The 17760-nt window shown below is 41.8% G+C and overlaps 1 protein-coding gene across 12 annotated transcripts in view; it reads left to right on the plus strand.

Moving 5' to 3' along the window:
• TRIM2 (tripartite motif containing 2) overlaps positions 1-17760 on the plus strand; it is a 120948-nt gene that overhangs the window by 53243 nt on the left and 49945 nt on the right. For 9 of the 12 annotated variants that reach the window (XM_014574269.3, XM_014574301.3, XM_006111560.3 and 6 more), the window contains 2 exons: positions 9895-10076; positions 13529-13766. In XM_014574269.3, coding sequence (XP_014429755.2) covers positions 9943-10076; positions 13529-13766 — 372 coding nt within the window. In that variant the 5' untranslated portion in view covers positions 9895-9942. The remainder of the gene's footprint in view (positions 1-9894; positions 10077-13528; positions 13767-17760) is intronic. The other 3 variants (XM_014574339.3, XM_014574333.3, XM_075930074.1) reach the window with 1 other exon arrangement.

The following is a 17760-nucleotide window of genomic DNA, read 5'->3' on the forward strand; positions in this document are numbered from 1 at the left end:
CAATTCTCATGTGACTTTTTTTTTTAATTTGCATCTTCTATATGTGAATGTGACAAAATTACATGATATTTAAGAGATCACAAGTTCTAAATAAATGACTTTATATAGACTGGTGGATGAAGTATATAGGCACTAATTATTTACAGATTAACTCATGGCATTAGTGAATATATTTGTGGGGTTTGGGTTTTTTTGGGTGTGTTGATGTCAAATTCCTGTTTGTTTTAAACATCCTTTTCTGTGTGCATTTGAATGAATGGAAGAAGCTTTCTGAAGTATCTTCAGACAAAATTTAAAATCTGCACACCTGTATATCCTGATTTTTACCATTCTAAAGAGCATGACTCTTTCTTGGACAGCTCAGAATCTCCCTATTGTGAAAAATTAGGTCAGGAGGAGGTGAAATGTATGTGTTCCAGTTTCAAATCTGCGATGTCCCTCAGAAATAGTGCTTTTTTCCCTTTAGCCTATAAACACTTGGAGCCTTGAATATCTTTATCTTTGACTCTTCTACAGGGCTAATATACTGACAGGCTGTGTCTAGACTGGCAAGTTTTTCCGCAAAATCATCTGCTTTTGCGGAAAAACTTGCCAGCTGTCTACACTGGCCCCTTGAATTTCCGCAAGAACGCTGACGATTTCATGTAAGATCTTCAGGGTTCTTGCGGAAATACTGTGCTGCTCCCATTCGGGCAAAAGCCCTCTTGCACAAATCATTTGCGCAAGAGGGCCAGTGTAAACAGCACAGTACTGTTTTCTGCAAAAAAGCCCCGATCGCGAAAATGGCGATTGGGGCTTTTTTGCGGAAAAGCGCATCTAGATTGGCCACGGACGCTTTTCCACAAAAAGTGCTTTTGCGAAAAAGCGTCCTGCCAATCTAGACGTGCTTTTCCGAAAATGCTTTTAACGGAAAACTTTTCCGTTAAAAGCATTTCCGGAAAATCATGCCAGTGTAGACATAGCCACAGTGTAAAACAGAACATTATAACAAAATAGCAGATTCAACCACTCACAAGATCACTGCAAAAACTAGAAAATACTTTAAAGGTAAAATGATTTGATTTGGACTTGGTGGGGGACTCTTACCATATAATTCACTTTAAAAGTGTGAGATATGTTACATGAGCTTGTTTATAGCTGTAAGGTAATTATGGTCACAAGAAGCAATCTTGGAGGGACCCAGCAGGTTAGTGATGATTTCATCTTACTCAGAGATTATATGGCAAGTGGTGATTACGGGACACTACACTATACCTTGCTGAGCTGAACTGTGTTTGACCAACAAAATCCATTCAAAAGTAAATAGGCACTGAAGGAGAGGTTTGGGGGTGGGAGGAGCAGCACATGGTCTGTTGAGAAGCAACCTTTGACTAATCTTCTAATCATATTAATTAGCAGCATTTAGCATGTTACCCACTCTGAATGAAGAACTGAAAAACTGTAAGGACAAATTCTGTCTTGGTTGGTGCAGTGATGCAGAACAGCTGTGTTTGTATGCAGGGTTGGGTGGTTAAAGAGAGCTGCTCGCAGAAAGACTGAGGTGGCTTCTTTAATAGGTTGAACCTTCTCAGTGAGGAGTATCATCCGAGGTACTGAGCATTTACATTTAACTTTTATTTCAGCTTTCAGGTGCTGGGCACTTTTGAAAAGCCGGTCCTAAAAGGACAGATCTTCAGGTGTTTTAGGTGCCTAAAGAGGTAGATAAGTGCCTAGACACTTTTGAAAATCCCACTGGGTGACTTCCCATTGCTGTACAAAAGATAATTTCAGCTGAAGTGCTTATAGAAGTCACAGTAAAATGAGCCAACATTTCAACCCACTTATCAAAGCACTTGCTGTTCTCTTTTGAAGACACATGTAACTAAATGTTGAACAATCAGCCTGTCTGAATTCAGAGTATTTTGATACATATTCACATAATTATTACAGAAGTTCAGACCCAGTTAGATTTGCCAGCTAGGGTTTAAAAAATGTTTTACTCATAGGACGCCCAGGAGAGGGAAATGGAGTAGGGTGTTTTGGAAGAGGGAGCACAAGGGACAGGGAGAGGAGCAGAGAAGGAGAATCAGAAATAACAGCAGAAACTCTTGTTGTAGCAGCAAAGTGGGGATTTCTCCCTCCTACATACGGTGAAGGTGGCATATGCTATAGCACACTTTTCTATTCAGAACTAATTTAACTAACTGCACAGCAGAAAGGGAGGGTGCAGGAAATCCCCAAGGGAAAGTATTTTATTGAAAAACAGAATTTGAAGCAACCAACTAGTAATTGGTGTGCTGGTAAAGTGCAGTAAGGTTGTTCAGTGAACTGTAAATCTATTTCCTCTCCACTGGGGAAAAGAAACCTACATGTCAAACATTAAACATGCAAGAACAAAAGCATCAAGGGAAGCACTACAAGTATTCTTTGTCTCACTTGTGTTGGCACTGTCCCCACACTTATTTTTTCCAACGAAGAACTATTTGGAAAGAGTAAACTCACTGCTGGCTGGCAGATCCTGGGAATTATGAGAGAAGAACTTTAACACACTCTTTCATTTTGAGTTGGTGACACCTAATAACTGCTCCTAGTGAAAGTGACTGACTTCACCAGTGACTACCTTGCAGTCTCCTCCTTTAGCCATGAGGTACATTGTGGTACTGTATTAGCTGTGGTTCAAGGGGTGCATGGTCATTACTGTACTTAAGGCTGCCATTCCTCCAGGATTGTCTGGAGTCTCCTGGAACAGAAAATTAATCTTTAATTTAAAGATTATGTCATGGGATGAAACCTCCAGGAATACATTCTGGCCTAGTGGTTAGGTCCCAGAATTAGCCAGCAGAAAAGGGGTGCAGAATCCTGCTGCTGGTGACCTGGCCTAGAAACTCCAGCCCACCATATGAAATCTCACAATTTCCTATGGATTGGGAATTCTGTTTTTTGACTGGTTCTACTTACATTTTAAGATACAGGGAGAGTTTGTGGTAGACTGTAGAAAACTTAGATAAGCTTTTGAAAGCCTGCCTACACTTGAAAGAAAACCATATTAAATTAATGAGGTTAAGTTCAGTTTATGCTAATATAACTTGCATATTATTTGCCTTGCCAGTGCAGTGGGGGAGTAACTATTTTACGAATGATGTTGAATAGGGTTGACAATTCTGTCAAATCAGACAGACCAGATGTCATCATTGCCGCAAATGGAGTCTGGTGCAACTGAGTTGGCAACCCTCGTGTTTAAAAAGTCTAGATTGAACAATGGTTTTTAAACCATGATTTCTAATAGCATTTTGCCTGATCTAATTAGTATTTCAGTAATCCTTTATCTTTAATGTAGATGGGTCCTTAGAGTCCTTAAGTTTGTGGGAACTTTCGTAACACTTTACAGCTAGAACATTTGCATATGACTTTTTGGTTTTTTCCCCCAAAGAAATGTGGGTTCAGACCTAGAGATGCATATTCTACTTCATATGCAAAAAGACCATGTTAAAGGACAAAACTAATTTTGTTTTGCTTGACTTCAGTAGTTTCTGTGTAGTCAACATCTTTCTGATGGGATCAGTGACCTGCTTTGCTGAGGACATAAAATTGAAAACAAGCTTTTTGTGTTTGTTTCTCAATCTATGATTTTTTTTTTAAACTAGTAAATGGAAGAAGGGAGAGAGGCACAAAACTAGGCATGAGTGACTGGAGAAAAAACTTTTCAGTAGATTGTCAGCTGTGATTTCATTGTTCACTGTTAAGGTAGTAATGTGGATAATAATTGCTGTTTTATCATTTTGCTTGTGTCTGAGTAAACTGAAATCCCAGTTTATAGCAATAAAGTTTCTGTTGGTTTAGTGCCAGAAGTACAATTTTTGTTATTTTTCTAAAAAAAAATTATCTTCTTCTGCTTTATCCACCTGGGAAATAATCACAGACCACTTTTCTCTCACCTTAAATTTGGGGCAAGGTAGGTATATTGAATACAGTTCTAAGGCCTGGAAAATGATTGAAATGCATTAGTCTTGAGCTTTTATCTTCTTAAAATGAAAGCACCTTTATTTATAATCTGCCGTGACTGTACTGATAATCAATATTATGTAATATTCTCTCTGTCAAAATGTAATCCTTATTTTGATGTGAGTAGTATTTGCATATGGATTTCTTAGCTGCATTGGCACACCAGATGCACAGTGGTAGCTGTCTCCGCCTGCTAATCCTGTAATAACATTCTGGTGACCAAATTCAATGGCTTTGCCTGAGCCTTGAAACAGCTGATTGCTGACAAGGAAAGGAGGAAAAAAAGCAGCGAATCTCATTGCAGCTCTCTGCTGCATCCCTATCCCACAATCCCTTGCACAGTTTGCTGCAGTCTTTCAACACCGGCAAGTGAGAGAAAGATATGCTAAATAAAGACTGATTGGTCTGAATCATGAAAGGGTCTCCCACTTGTTAATGATCCAGGGAAGAAAAAAAAATTCATGATGACTTCACTGGGCCTCTTTTTATTTCTTCCATTTTTCTTTACACCTGTTCTCTACGTTGAATGGAGCATCACTACCTAGAGCAAAAAATATGCTGTGCCTCTAATAATGACACTGCTGCCTGGGATTCTTTAACAGCTTCATGCTTGAGGCTCTTAAAGTTGAAAAATTAACAGAATAATGCTTTGTTTATTTGGATTACTGAGGAACTGCAGCTCCATCCCTGAAAGGATCTTATACTCTGCACCCCACTGATTAAGCTATTTATCTACAAAGATGGGTAGGTCTGAAATGTTCAAATTTGCTTAGTATTATGCCTGATGACTACTATTGAGTCACTCCTGGTCTGGCAACTCTGTTTGTTCTTTATGATGCTGCATGCTGTAGTAAATGGAAGATGCTTACTCTATATTTTAAACAGTGGCACCAAACTGGTTACAAGAATGTACTAGGTTTCTGCATATTGATGATGAATTTACTTTGTATCTTGATCTTATGTGTTTGGAGACAGACTAACATTAGAGCAGCTGTTGTAACTGGATTGAATTAATCATTTTATTCCTATGCAGGTAGCTAGGCAGGCATAGTATCCGGTTGATGAAAGTTTACCCATGTCTACTGATATTTCTGAAGCAGCATTATTTAGAATCCCCCATCCTTTCCAACAGAACTCAGTGCCTAACAGTTTCATTGCAAACGTTGCCATTGGAAACCTATTCATTCATAATACATGAATAGACCCTGTAGGTTCTGTATATCATTGATAGGTAACAGACAAGGAACCAGCAAATGATTTGGTTTATTCTGATAGTTTTTCACACAGTCTACTTGCAGTTCTGGGTGGGTGGAGTTCTTGGATAGCACTGTCTGCAAGAAGGGAATGTTCTGCCTTTTTATGAAACTGAACTATGGCATATAATAACTTATTATGATTTTGTTTTAATTTTGTATGGACAATCCTATATAACTTCATAGATAATTAAATTCCTGTTTTAGAAACATAGGGGGAATAATGCATATATTCGTAATGTGAGAGTATTTAACTATTTCAACAATTAACCAAAAGTTGAAATACTGGCAATATTAAAAATCAAAATGGGATGATTTTCTAAAAGGTACGTCTAGGAAATATCATATAGGCCTACAGTATATAGGAGGCCAGAGTAGACAATCACAATGGAGGCTTCTGATCTGGAAATATGTGAATCTATTGAAAGTCTAAAGGCTGGTTTAAAAGAAATGGTAAGAATAATATTAAACTGTGAAGGTTTTTTCGGATAAGTCTTTTAGAATGTCATTTATGGAATCCTAATGGGTTTTATCCCTATGAAATTCTAAATGGGGTGGGGCTGCATGCTGACATTTCTGACTGAATTTGTGTACACTTTCCAAGGGTTTGGATGTTGTTCCACAGAAGTGGCATTTTTCTTCCTTGTGCTTTAAATGACATTTTGAATGAAAATTGATAAATACTTCCATACAGATGGATACCGGAAAGAGACAAAATATTATTTTCAGGAAAGCTGGGAATGTAATTTATGTGCACTGGGTGGGAGACAAAGAATACTTCATTTTTCTGAGCTCTTTCTGGAATTGATTTAGCTAAGATGAGCTGGGTTTCCAAGGCTCTTCTCATAAAATCAGAGGGTGGGGTTTTGATGTATTTGTATTTGACAGTCCATTCATCAGCTTCAGCTTAATAGATAGATATAGATTGAGAGAGAGAGAGTTCTATAGCTGTATATATACATGGAGACTCCCAGGGTCTTACATGAAACAGTGATGACCATTCTTAATCCACCTAGTTGAGAAGTTAAATTATAGTGCCATTAACATGCAGTATAGCTGTAGCCATGTACCTTGTGTCCCTAATGCCATTAACAGAGAGGGGAAAAGAAGTTTCCTGTCTTCTGTAAAACAAAGCAGTAGCCTGTTACACCCAAATGTTAGCCACATGGTTTTTCTGCAATGAGGATATGTGGAAGTTTAACTTAAACCACATAAAAAGAGTCCAAGAAGTTTTGGCTAAATGTGACAATCAAAAAATGGTATTATAGAATGTTTTCCTTTTAAAAATTACTATTACTATTGCTAGATCCATAATTAAAATAGCCCTGAAATATAAGTAACCCTGTGAAGTGCTGCTGCTGCCATAAATAAAAATAAAATTTATCTTCAACCAATTCCTCTGGGGGTTATTTTAGATGGTCAGCTCATACTTAGTGAGTAGTCCTTGATTATTCCTTTAGTAGTCAGTGGGTAAAATTCACTCCACTGATAAGTCCACTGAATTAGTAGAGCTACACTTGGGATGAATTTGGCTCAGTGGGATACTTGCACAAGAAAGGGTTGCAGGATCAGACAGTTAATCCCCAATTGCGCAAACACATATTCAACTATTGCATGGAACTGTTGGTATGTGTAAATTGCATATATAAGTGTTTGCAGGATCAAGGCCTAAGATTGTAATTTGTCAAGCTATTTCCAGCTGCCTGTATGCAGTGACAGGTGCTCACTATATTTTGTTTTTTAAAAGAAGCTTGCAGAGTAAAGACATTTGTTTAATCAAAAATAACTTCTCAGCCTGTATGCCCCTTGATAATATATGTCAGTTTTTTTCTGAAATCCTTAGGGGGGAGGGAGGAGAGCGCCAGTAAAACAACCTTCCATACAAATAAATGCAAATACCTTTTCTAAATCGCACGTTTGAAAATCCATTCATTTGGGCAATGGTAGGTGATAGTCCAGGTGTGGTATGTTTTAGACAAAATATATAGGGAACATTTCAGATGGAATGTAGTTATTTTAAAACTCTTTCCCGTGGTTTCTTTTGGATGATTAGTATCTTAAACCAGTGGACAGAATGAGATTGGTATATGATATTCCATTTACAATGAAATTTGGAACTGTAATTGGTGAGGATGAAGTTAGACAGATGAAATGTCTTTGACAATAAATAAATAAATAAGTCTTTGCATTCAATTAAACATTTTAACTGTAAAGAGCCTGCAGTCCTTAAAGAGCCAAAATTATAGAAATAATGAGAGTTTTGCCTAGGTAATAACTGCAGGAATTGACTTGAAGAATAGTTTTCTTTTATGAATTTCATTGGCTGTGTAAAAGCTCTCTGTGGTGGAGACTAACTAAGCATGTTACTTTTTTTGATTGACAGCCACATAAACTTTATGCTGTTTGTAATCTATTTTGTACTCAGTTTGAAAAACCTGCTTTTTAGTATGCAGTATTCGTATATGTAGTATTTAGTATATGCAGAAATATTTCTGTTTTTCTCTCTCTCTCTTTATATTTTAGGTTAGTATAGAGTGGGGAGCAGATGGAACTGTGAATTTAATGATCAAATAAATTTCCTTCCAATCAAATCTTTGAAATTCACAACCCTCACAGTCCAGTGAACTGATGCATATTCATGTTTGGCTAATACTGTTTCTGATCTCACTTTTAGAAGCTGTTCAGTTTGGCTGCCTGGTTTGGTTTTGTTTTGGTTTTTTAACTTGCACTTTTAAGATGTAACATGATCTCATAAGCAGGAGTTTGTGCGGGTGTGCAAGTGCAAGGGAAATCAGGGACCAGTTTAACCACTATGCATGTAAATTTCATATGTTATGTCTTCAGTTCACAACTTCTTACTGTTTTAATAATGAATAATTTTATAACACTTTGCTCATTATGAGGTGATTCCTAGAGGAGTCTAGCCTCTTAGAAAAGCCAATGCAGCTTTTCCATAGCCATCCTAATTAGTCAAACACACAAAAGAAAAACAGACCAGTAAAATATATGAATCTCGTCAGACACAACTCAGAGAATGCTGGGTTCATCTTTATTAGGTTTATACATTTTTGCCTTTGTAATTGTTGCTATACATAATGGATTCAATAGGAGACCAGACCTTACAATATTTACAAAATACCATGGACCAGATTTTGTGGAATTCATTTGGCTTCTGAATTCATGTGACCATTCATAGAGAGATGGGCACTGTTGTTAAACAAATGTTAGATGTATGAAGGAAACATTTCTTTAAGAAGTTTGCCAACCAAAGTATATCTCTGGTGCAGAAAAGGTATAGGCTTATTGGTTAGAAGGAAAATAAAGTATTACTTCTGAACTCGTACATCACTTCTTTTGTACCTGCAGTGGTCACTTTTTTACTATCATTTCCTAATGCATTTTAGCATGTAGCTATCAATTTCCTTTGTTTGATGCTACTGCTTCTCTTTCCCACATTGTGTCTCTCTAACTATTACCTGCTTTATGTATATTGCCTATCATTTCAGTATTATTCCACTAACCTTGAGACTTTTTTTTTTCTCCTCATGACTCAGTTTTATGGCAATTGTCCTCCTAGAGGAGCAGGATTTTCAAGTGTGCTTCCGATATCTGTTTCCTGAGGAGTAAAAACTTGCTGCTGTGTCAGCAGACTGTCGCATAGATCTCCCACTTTATATCATTTTTGCCATAGTGGTTTTGAGCAGACTTAAGATACAGAAATTTGGGCAATGACCATTTCTTCATTTGGGGGAGGGAGGGGGGAATGTTGTATTATTTCTTACAGCTATTCTCTAACTATCCTTCCTGGATCTCCTTCCTCCCTCTCTTCCAACTGCCACTGGTGGCAGCACTTCAAGTGTGACGGGCAGGATAACGAAAGCTCATGATACCATTTACATGTTTTATTAGTTGTTAAAGTGCTACCAGACTATTTGTTGTTTTTTAAGTTTATCCTGTACTGACTAACTCGGCTGCCCCTTTGAAACATTTATCTGTGTCAGTTTTGGGTCTCCGAGGTATCTAGGCTCTTTTACTGAACCCATTCATGTAGTTTTTGATCACATGCTCCTTCTCAGCGTCAGTTGCTTCAGAAGATGAGATTCCTTTCCTTTCCAGAGACCAAACATGCTTCATTTTTGGCACTGTCTGTACTGACAAGGAAACAATATTAGGCAACTAATTTTAAAATTTAATTTAAAATTTAATTTATACTAAAGTCATTGGGCTGGCTGGCTAATGCAGTCCAAACTATATTCCATATTTTAGAAAATGGTTATGTTTGTGAAGTGCTGGCTAGAGAAACGGGTATGAAGTTACCTTTTACAAGGGTCATGTTTAAAAATGGTTCTGTTGCCAGAGTAGATGGACTAGGGAAGAATTGATAGTGGCTTTAGCAGAAGCAGTCCTGTAATTCTTGCAGTTGAGCTGCAGCATGCTTCTCCAGGGCACTCACTGAGACATTCTGTCACACTAAATCATAAAAGCCTGACTATTTCCAGGCTGTAGGGGGTGATATGACATTTTTAGAAACTTACCTATGTCATTTTGATCTTTATGGAAATATTGCCCCTTAAATCAGGCTGAAGTATATTGGTGAACTGGGTATTGAAACTGGCATTTCATGCTGATTTAACATTGCTCCTCTCTCCTTCTGTTTCAGCAGTGTGCTGGGTAAAAGGGACCGGGACCCATATGTCAGTGGTCTAGGATGGCCAGTGAAGGCTCCAACATCCCAAGTCCTGTGGTGCGTCAGATTGACAAACAGTTTCTGATTTGCAGCATATGCCTGGAACGTTACAAGAACCCTAAAGTACTTCCCTGTCTGCATACTTTCTGTGAGAGGTGAGAGCTGTTTTCCCCATTGCGGTTCACTGGGAATGGGTGACAAGGGATGGATCACATGATGATTACCTGTTCTATTCATTCAGGGGCACTTGGCATTGGCTACAGGATACCAGGCTAGATTGATCTTTGGTCTGAGCCAGTATGGCTGTTCTAAAGTTCTTATTTTCACAGTTTTCTCTCAGTTACCACAATGTGTACCCACAAACGTATAGTTACCTTTAACCGACAGTATACCATCTGTCTGTCTAGATCATCTTGGAGCATGACTCTGAGCTAAAGATTAGAGAGGTGAACTGGCACTATTCATATTAGGCAGTGAGCAGAAGACGGTAACAGAATATCTGTCATCCCAGATTTTTATTTTTATAAATGAATGATTTATGCTTTTTCCTTTCCTTCACTCCACCATCCCCTTTTGGTTTTGCTTTGTTAAAAAAGCAACGACTGAACTTAAAGAGAAATAACTAAGTTAAGGTATGCCTAAACTTCAAAGATGTTTGTATTCTTAACAGAGGTTAGCTAATCACCATTAGCTGGCTTGGGTTAGAGTCCTTTGTTTTCTTTTCAGAGAGAATCATTCTGCTTCTATATTTTCAGTGGCATTACAGTGATGAGTAATTTTAATATCCATGAAGTTTCTTCATTTATACTGGAATGAGAAGAGAATCAAGTCCATGATATTTTAAATTCATTGTCCTTTTTTGTTCACTGTGATTCTACAAGGTTATTTCTAAATGACCGATAAATAGAGGAATGTCTTTGTATGTAGCATAGTGATAGGAATGTAGCCGTGTTAGTCTGGGGTAGCTGAAGCAAAATGCAGGACAATGTAGCACTTTAAAGACTAACAAGATGGTTTATTAGATGATGAGCTTTCATGGGCCAGACCCACTTCCTCAGATCAAATAGTGGAAGAAAATAGTCACAATCATATATACCAAAGGATACAATTTTAAAAATATGAACACATATGAAAAGGACAAATCACATTTCAGAACAGGAGGGGGAGGCGGGGGGAGAGGGGAAGGAAGGAAGGTCAGTGTCTGTGAATTGATGATATTAGAGGTGGGGAGAGTGGGATGTCTGTGAGCTAATGATATTAGAGGTGATAATTGGGGAAGCTATCTTGGTAATGGGTAAGATAGTTTGTATGTAGCCGTACTGAAGGTTCTCCTAGACTGCCATAGGTTTTTAGAGACTTCAAGGCCTGATCCAATTTCATTTATACCATTGTACATTAAAAGCAAATCAATAAAGGTGTTTCAGGGTGTTCTTCTAATATAAAAATGGTGTGAAATCAGAATCAAACCAAAAGATCAACAAGGTCAATTTTATAATTACAGGCAGTCCCCGGGTTACGTACAAGATAGGGACTGTAGGTTTGTTCTTAAGTTGAATCTGTATGTAAGTCGGAACTGGCGTCCAGATTCAGCTGCTGCTGAAACTGACCGCCAGTTCTGACTTACATACAGAATCAACTTAAGAACCCCAAGCGTCTCCAAGTCAGCTGCTGCTGAAACTGATCAGCAGCTGATTCCAGGAAGCCTGGGGCAGAGCAACTCTGCCTCGGGCTTCCTGTAGTCAGCGCTGATCAGTTTCAGCAGCGGCTAAATCAGGACGCCTGGGGCAGAGCAGCTGGGGTGCTGCTGGGTTGCTCCAATAGCGCCGCTCCTCGGCACTACTGGACCAACCCAGCAGCACCCCATCCGCTCTGCCCCAGGCATCCTGACTCAGCTGCTGATGAAACTGACCAGCAGCAGCTGAATCAGGACCAGAGCAGCTGGGGTGCTGCTGGGTTGGACCAGTAGCGCCCAGAGCGGTGCTGCAGGACCAACCGGCAGCACCCCAGCTGCTCTGCCACAGGCGTCCGGAGAAAAGCCTAGTCTGCTGGGGGGGGGGGGGGGGCGTACTAGCTGCGCCCCCCACCCCACCCCAACAGACCAGGACGACACGGGCGGTGGACCGAGACGCACCACGGTCCCGCTGCCTGGGTCCTCCGTGGCTTTGCTCCCCGTCTCCCTGGTCTGCTGGTCTCCAGCAGACCAGGGAGACGGGGAGCAAAGCCTCTGAGGACGCTGGCAGCGGGACAGCCGCGGGGCGCCTGGGGTGCCCCACTGCCCGAGCCCCCCCGCCGCTTTGAAAAGCCTCGGGGAAGCCGGCAGCGGAGCAGCCCAGGCGCGCCTGGGGTGCCCCGCTGCCCGAGCCCCCCCCTCGGCTTTGCAAAGCCTCAGGGAAGCCAGCAGCGGAGCAGCCCAGGCGCGCCTGGGCTGCCACGCTGCCCGAGCCCCCCCCGCAGCTTTGCAGACCAGGGAGACGCAGAGAAAGCCCCAGAGTACACAGGCGGCAGGACCGCGAGGTCCGGCAGTCCGTGTACTCTGGGGCAGCCCCGTTTGTAACTGCGGATCCGACATAAGTCGGATCCAACATAAGTCGGGGACTGCCTGTAGTCCAATAAAAGCAATACAAATGTTGATTTACATTGTAGAGAATAATTATCCCATTCTTTAATGTTCATGTTTTTAGACATGACATATTCAAATATCAATGACTCGTAACTAAGAAATAATTCTTTCATAGTTAGGTAAGAAATTATTTTTACCTACCAATTTTTCTCAGAAAGGAAATCTGAAAATACATCTGATTTCCATTTTGCTCTATTGACTGACACCAGTGCAACTAGCAATAATTTAGAATGATATTTTCCACCAAATTGTAGAGAGAAGGAAAAATGTTTGTTGAAAAATAAATTTTAAAAATACAATTTAGAGTCCTTTGTTTGGCCCAAGAGAGTTAGCTTGTGGTAGACTTTTAGTTTACATACAGAGCTGTTGAAAAATTGAAGTCAAATCATACCTCATGTGAATGTATAGTAAAGGTGTTAATTATCACTTTCTAGCTGGATTTGCAGTGGGTATGACCAATAACACTGAAGTGTAATATTTTCAGTTTTGTTTGCGTGAAGAGCAAAATGATTTCTCTTGGATAGTGGTTGCTTTTGACAGTGAACCAAATGAAATAGCTCTTAGAAGTCACGTAGCATGAAATCCTGGCTTCATAGAAGTAAATGTCAAAGTTGACTTTATTGGGAACAGGATTTGGCCCTAAATGAAAGTTTAAAATTAAAAGAGAATTATATTGAGAAGACAGCAGCTAGTCAATATATACCAATTAACGGGGCACAAATAGTTGATGAAGGAGCTTATATTTGTCAGATCAGATCCATGAAATCTAGTTTCCTGCATTCCTTGCATGTAGCAGTAGGATGTAGGAATGAGAGGACAGATTAAAGAAGAAATTCCTTTCTGATGTTCATGATGGCCAGATTTCACCCTTGCTATGCAAACTGCAGCAGTTGCTAGCTATAAATTATTCTTTCAAAAGCAAAACACCTTCTAAGAGATTTTGGGTTTTGATGCTACTCTCTGTTTTTCAATCTTTCCTCACACTAGGTGTTTGCAGAATTACATTCCAGCCCATAGTTTAACCCTTTCTTGCCCAGTGTGCCGTCAGACCTCCATTCTGCCAGAGAAAGGGGTTTCTGCACTCCAGAACAATTTCTTTATCACCAACCTGATGGATGTCCTGCAGAGAACGCCAGACAACAGCATTGAAGAGTCTTCCATCTTGGAGACTGTCACAGCTGTTGCTGCAGGAAAACCACTCTCCTGCCCCAACCATGATGGAAATGTAAGTGAAATGACTTCAGGTAATGCACAATCAACCAATCACCCTAGCTTGTAATGATGATGGTCTTTCAGATAGCAGGGATAATGAGACCCACAGCAGTTCTCTCTTCAGTACCATCTCGACAAAGGTAAGAAATTTGTTTAAAATGAGCCATGGGGCTGTGCCCCCCTGCTCGCTAGCCCCCCCCCCCTTGCTGGCCAGAGAACCTGTTAATCTTGTACTGAACACAGCTGTACGCCCCATGGCCCCAAGTCACTCGCATCCTTCTCCACTCCCACCCACCATCCCTGGATGGGCCCCTCTATCCAAACACTCTCTGCCTATCCCACCTGCTCTTGCCCTTCATTCACCAGCCAGTCCTCTCCACCCACACCCTCTCCGCTCCTGCCCCATCTGCCAATAAAATAGTCCATGGCTCACAGCCCACCCCCTCCTTCCATCCCTACCCCCACCTCCATTCCTACACCCCCATTCCTCTGCCTCCATTCCTACACCCATCTGTCCTCCCTAACCCCTTCCCCCCTCCACCCCACACTGCCTAGCCTTACCCCCACCTTCCTTAACCCCTCCCCCTCTACACCCCCACACTGCCCATGCCCCCACCTCCATTCCTATATCTCCCTCAACCCCACCATGCCCCCCTTACTGCACCACCCATCCCTCATACACCCTTATCCCCTTTCCTCCGTCCCTAGGCACACCCTGCCCCCTCCCATGAACAGGCAACCTAATCAGCAAGGAAACAACACCAGGCTCGTATGTGGGGCTACGCAGTAAGGGGGTCTCCAGGCACCACCACGCACAGGCAGGCACCCCGTTGACAGCCAGTGTTGACAGCCAGTGTGAAAGCTGTTTGGCCTCTCCTCTGTGATGCCTAGGGGGCTGCCGGGCTGCAGGAGCAGTTTCCATTGGGGTGGCAGAGGAGAGGGTGGTAGGCAGCTGGGGACACGGGGCATAGAGCCTGCCTTCATTCCCGGCACGAGTGGACTGCGCCCAGGGCCTCATACCAGCTGAAGCAGCCCTTGGGCTGGAGGGCTGAGAACCCCCTCTTGGGAGGAGCACCTGTCCCCAGGCAGTGAGCCAAAGCTCAGTCTACCCCATGCATGTGGTCGCGCACCACAGCCAGCTGCCAGAAGTGGACATGGCGCAGTGGTTGCTTCCCCTAAGCAGGGGCTTCCAGACCAGTTCAGCGCACTGCCAGTGCCTCCCCTCAGCCGCCAGGCCCCACACTGCTTCCCTTGTACGCCTGCTACTGCATATCACCTCAGGCCCGTTGGCCCCCAACGTCCCCACACCCAGTCATTCCGGAGTCTCTAGCTGGGGTTTCCCCTGCAAGCTATGGCGGTAGTGCCGTTACAGTCCCACCCCCTGCAGCAGGCTGATCCACAGTGGCACTTAGGCCTTGGATGGAATCACTCCCTGCCCTAGGGTTACCTGATGATTTAAAAAAAATACCAGACACACTTGATCTCAGATGGCGGGGAGAGGGGGCTGGTCGGGGGGAGAAACCGGCTGGCAGGGAGCGGGGCTGGTTGGGGGAAATTAGGGGGGGGAGAGAGGGAGAACCTTCCAGCAGGAAGCAGGACTGGCCAGGAGGGAGCTAGGGGGAGCGGGGCTGGCCGGGGGCGGGGAACCAGCTGGCAGGGAGCAGGGGTGGCCTGGGCACACGCAGATCCCGGGATGGTGCCCGTCCTGCTCACAGTCCCAGCGGGGTGCATGGGCTAGTCCGACCCTGGGTTTTCTATCCCGGCACTGCCCCTATCCCCGTTCTCTCTACTGTGTAGTTGCGTACTGCCTGGCTGGTAGACACGCTCATGCACATGTCTACCAGCCAGGCAGTACGCAACTACATATTGATACTCATAATAATAATAAAATTAACTTAATTAGAAAATACCGGACATTTATATGTCTGGTATTTTCTCAATTTGTTTCCTGGACAGAAAGCTCAAATACTGGACTGTCCGGTTCAAAACTGGACACCTGGCAACCCTACCCTGCCATGGACACAGTTCAGGCACGGCAAAGCCGCCTGGCAGCCTGACTTGGGTGGATTCCACCTCTGAAAGGTCCTGTCCACTCAGCTGTGGCCACAGACTTTCGGGAGGCATAATCTGCCCAGGCACGGCTGCCAGGCGGCTTTGCCTATCCTCGCACAGTAACTGGGGCAGGGAGGCCATGGGAGGGTGGAGTCTGCGGGATGCAGAGTGGCATGATGAAGTCACTCTGTTGTCCCACAGGAAAAACTTTTTTTTATATGTATATAAAGACAATATGAGCATAGAGTGCCTATTCGTTAATAGATTTGATTAAATTATCTTATGTTATTCAGGATATTCTTTTCTTACTGCTCAGCTCAGTTACCATTATCATTGTACTTGTTTATCTGCTTATTTTCTAGGCACAATAAAACACTATCAAATTTATATTATCAACTTTTATGTTCCCTTTTTGATCTTTCTGAATGCCCCCCTTCAAGTGTTAGATTCTGTGCTTTTTACCTATCCTGGGACAGAATTCTACAAATCTCCCACTCCTAGAATACAGTACTCTCAACGGTACCGCCAAGCCTCAAGCCTTATAGAAAAATGGCCTATCTTTAGCCATTCTGTTTTCATCCCGGTTATTTTTCGCGCAGGCCCCTATTAAAAAAAAATTATTCAGGTAATGTTCTAAGTAACCATGTCAACACCGAGCTTTCATGTATTATTACAAAGTAGCTCTGATTCCATCAATCATCAGTTTCCAAATGTTTCAGTGGGCATGGTTTGAAACATAAATGTACCAACCATTAACTCTGTTTATGCACCATAAAAAGCAGACCATGTTGCAAACCTTGTCCTTGTTGTCTTTGTTATATAAGCTAAGAAATCTGTGCTAAAATGTCATAGCAAATTTTTGAGGATTGTTTCATATGTGAATCAGTTTTGATACTGGCATAATAGAAAGTCATTTTATGTGCTGGATATTGGCATTATAGAGTAACGGTTGCTTACTCTTCTATTATTGTGCTGCTGGCTTCATCCAGATTGGCTTGGAAAACAGACTTCTTATGTGCTTGAACTAATGAGAAAACATAGACTTTAACAATTGAACTGTTTTTGTGTGTGTACTCTGATTACTGATTGACCAAAGTTGTCATTCAGGGTTCTTTGTCATTAAAGCGTAAAAAAAAATTTCTCCAGCTCCCCAATACTGTTGGGGAAAGCCCTGAGCCTGGGAGGCTGGATCCAGGCAAGTCGGGCACCACATTCAGCCCCTGGGCCTTACGTTTCCCACCCTTGACCTAGACAATACAAATATGTTAAGTCCACTATTCCTTTAATATGCTGTTATTGTCTCAAATAGTTATTCAGACATTTCCATTTGAACACATTGGATTAGATAAAAGAGCAACGCATGTTTATTAACTACAAAGAGAGGGATTTTAAGGGAGTACAAAGTGAAGCATGCAGATCAGAAATGGTTACAGGAAAATTAAAGATATAACTTTTACTAATCCTTAACTTAACAAAGTATAGTGGATTCAAGCAAAGTTTCTTGACACAAGTTTCAGCAGCATACTTACCAAACTCTCGCATCAGGCCCTCTCTCCCAGAGTCCAACAAATGCTTCCTTTGTCTCATTAGGTGTTGTGAGTTGGGGAAGCAAGTGGTGCCTTTATCTATAGCTTTAATTCCCCTCTTGAAAAAACAATACCAGCTGGGCACTAGGAGAAAGAGTCCATGTGGAAGGATGTTCCTGCTGGCATTTTGTCACCTATTTGAACTTTGTTTACCTCCCTGCTTGATGACTCTGTTTACTGCTTAAAAGCAATTTAAACTGAGTGCTCATTCCTTTGAAAGACCCGTTTGCCAATTTCTGTTTCGGCAGGGCTGTGGGGTGGTAACATGTATTCATAAAATTCTAGAGGGAAATCTTATAACTTGTGTGGCAATATGTATGTGAACAATACTGACTAGCAAATTATACGTTTTTTCACTTTCTCCCATAT

This window comes from Pelodiscus sinensis, chromosome 5 (genome assembly GCF_049634645.1).
Source record: "Pelodiscus sinensis isolate JC-2024 chromosome 5, ASM4963464v1, whole genome shotgun sequence".
Taxonomy (NCBI): domain Eukaryota; kingdom Metazoa; phylum Chordata; order Testudines; family Trionychidae; genus Pelodiscus; species Pelodiscus sinensis.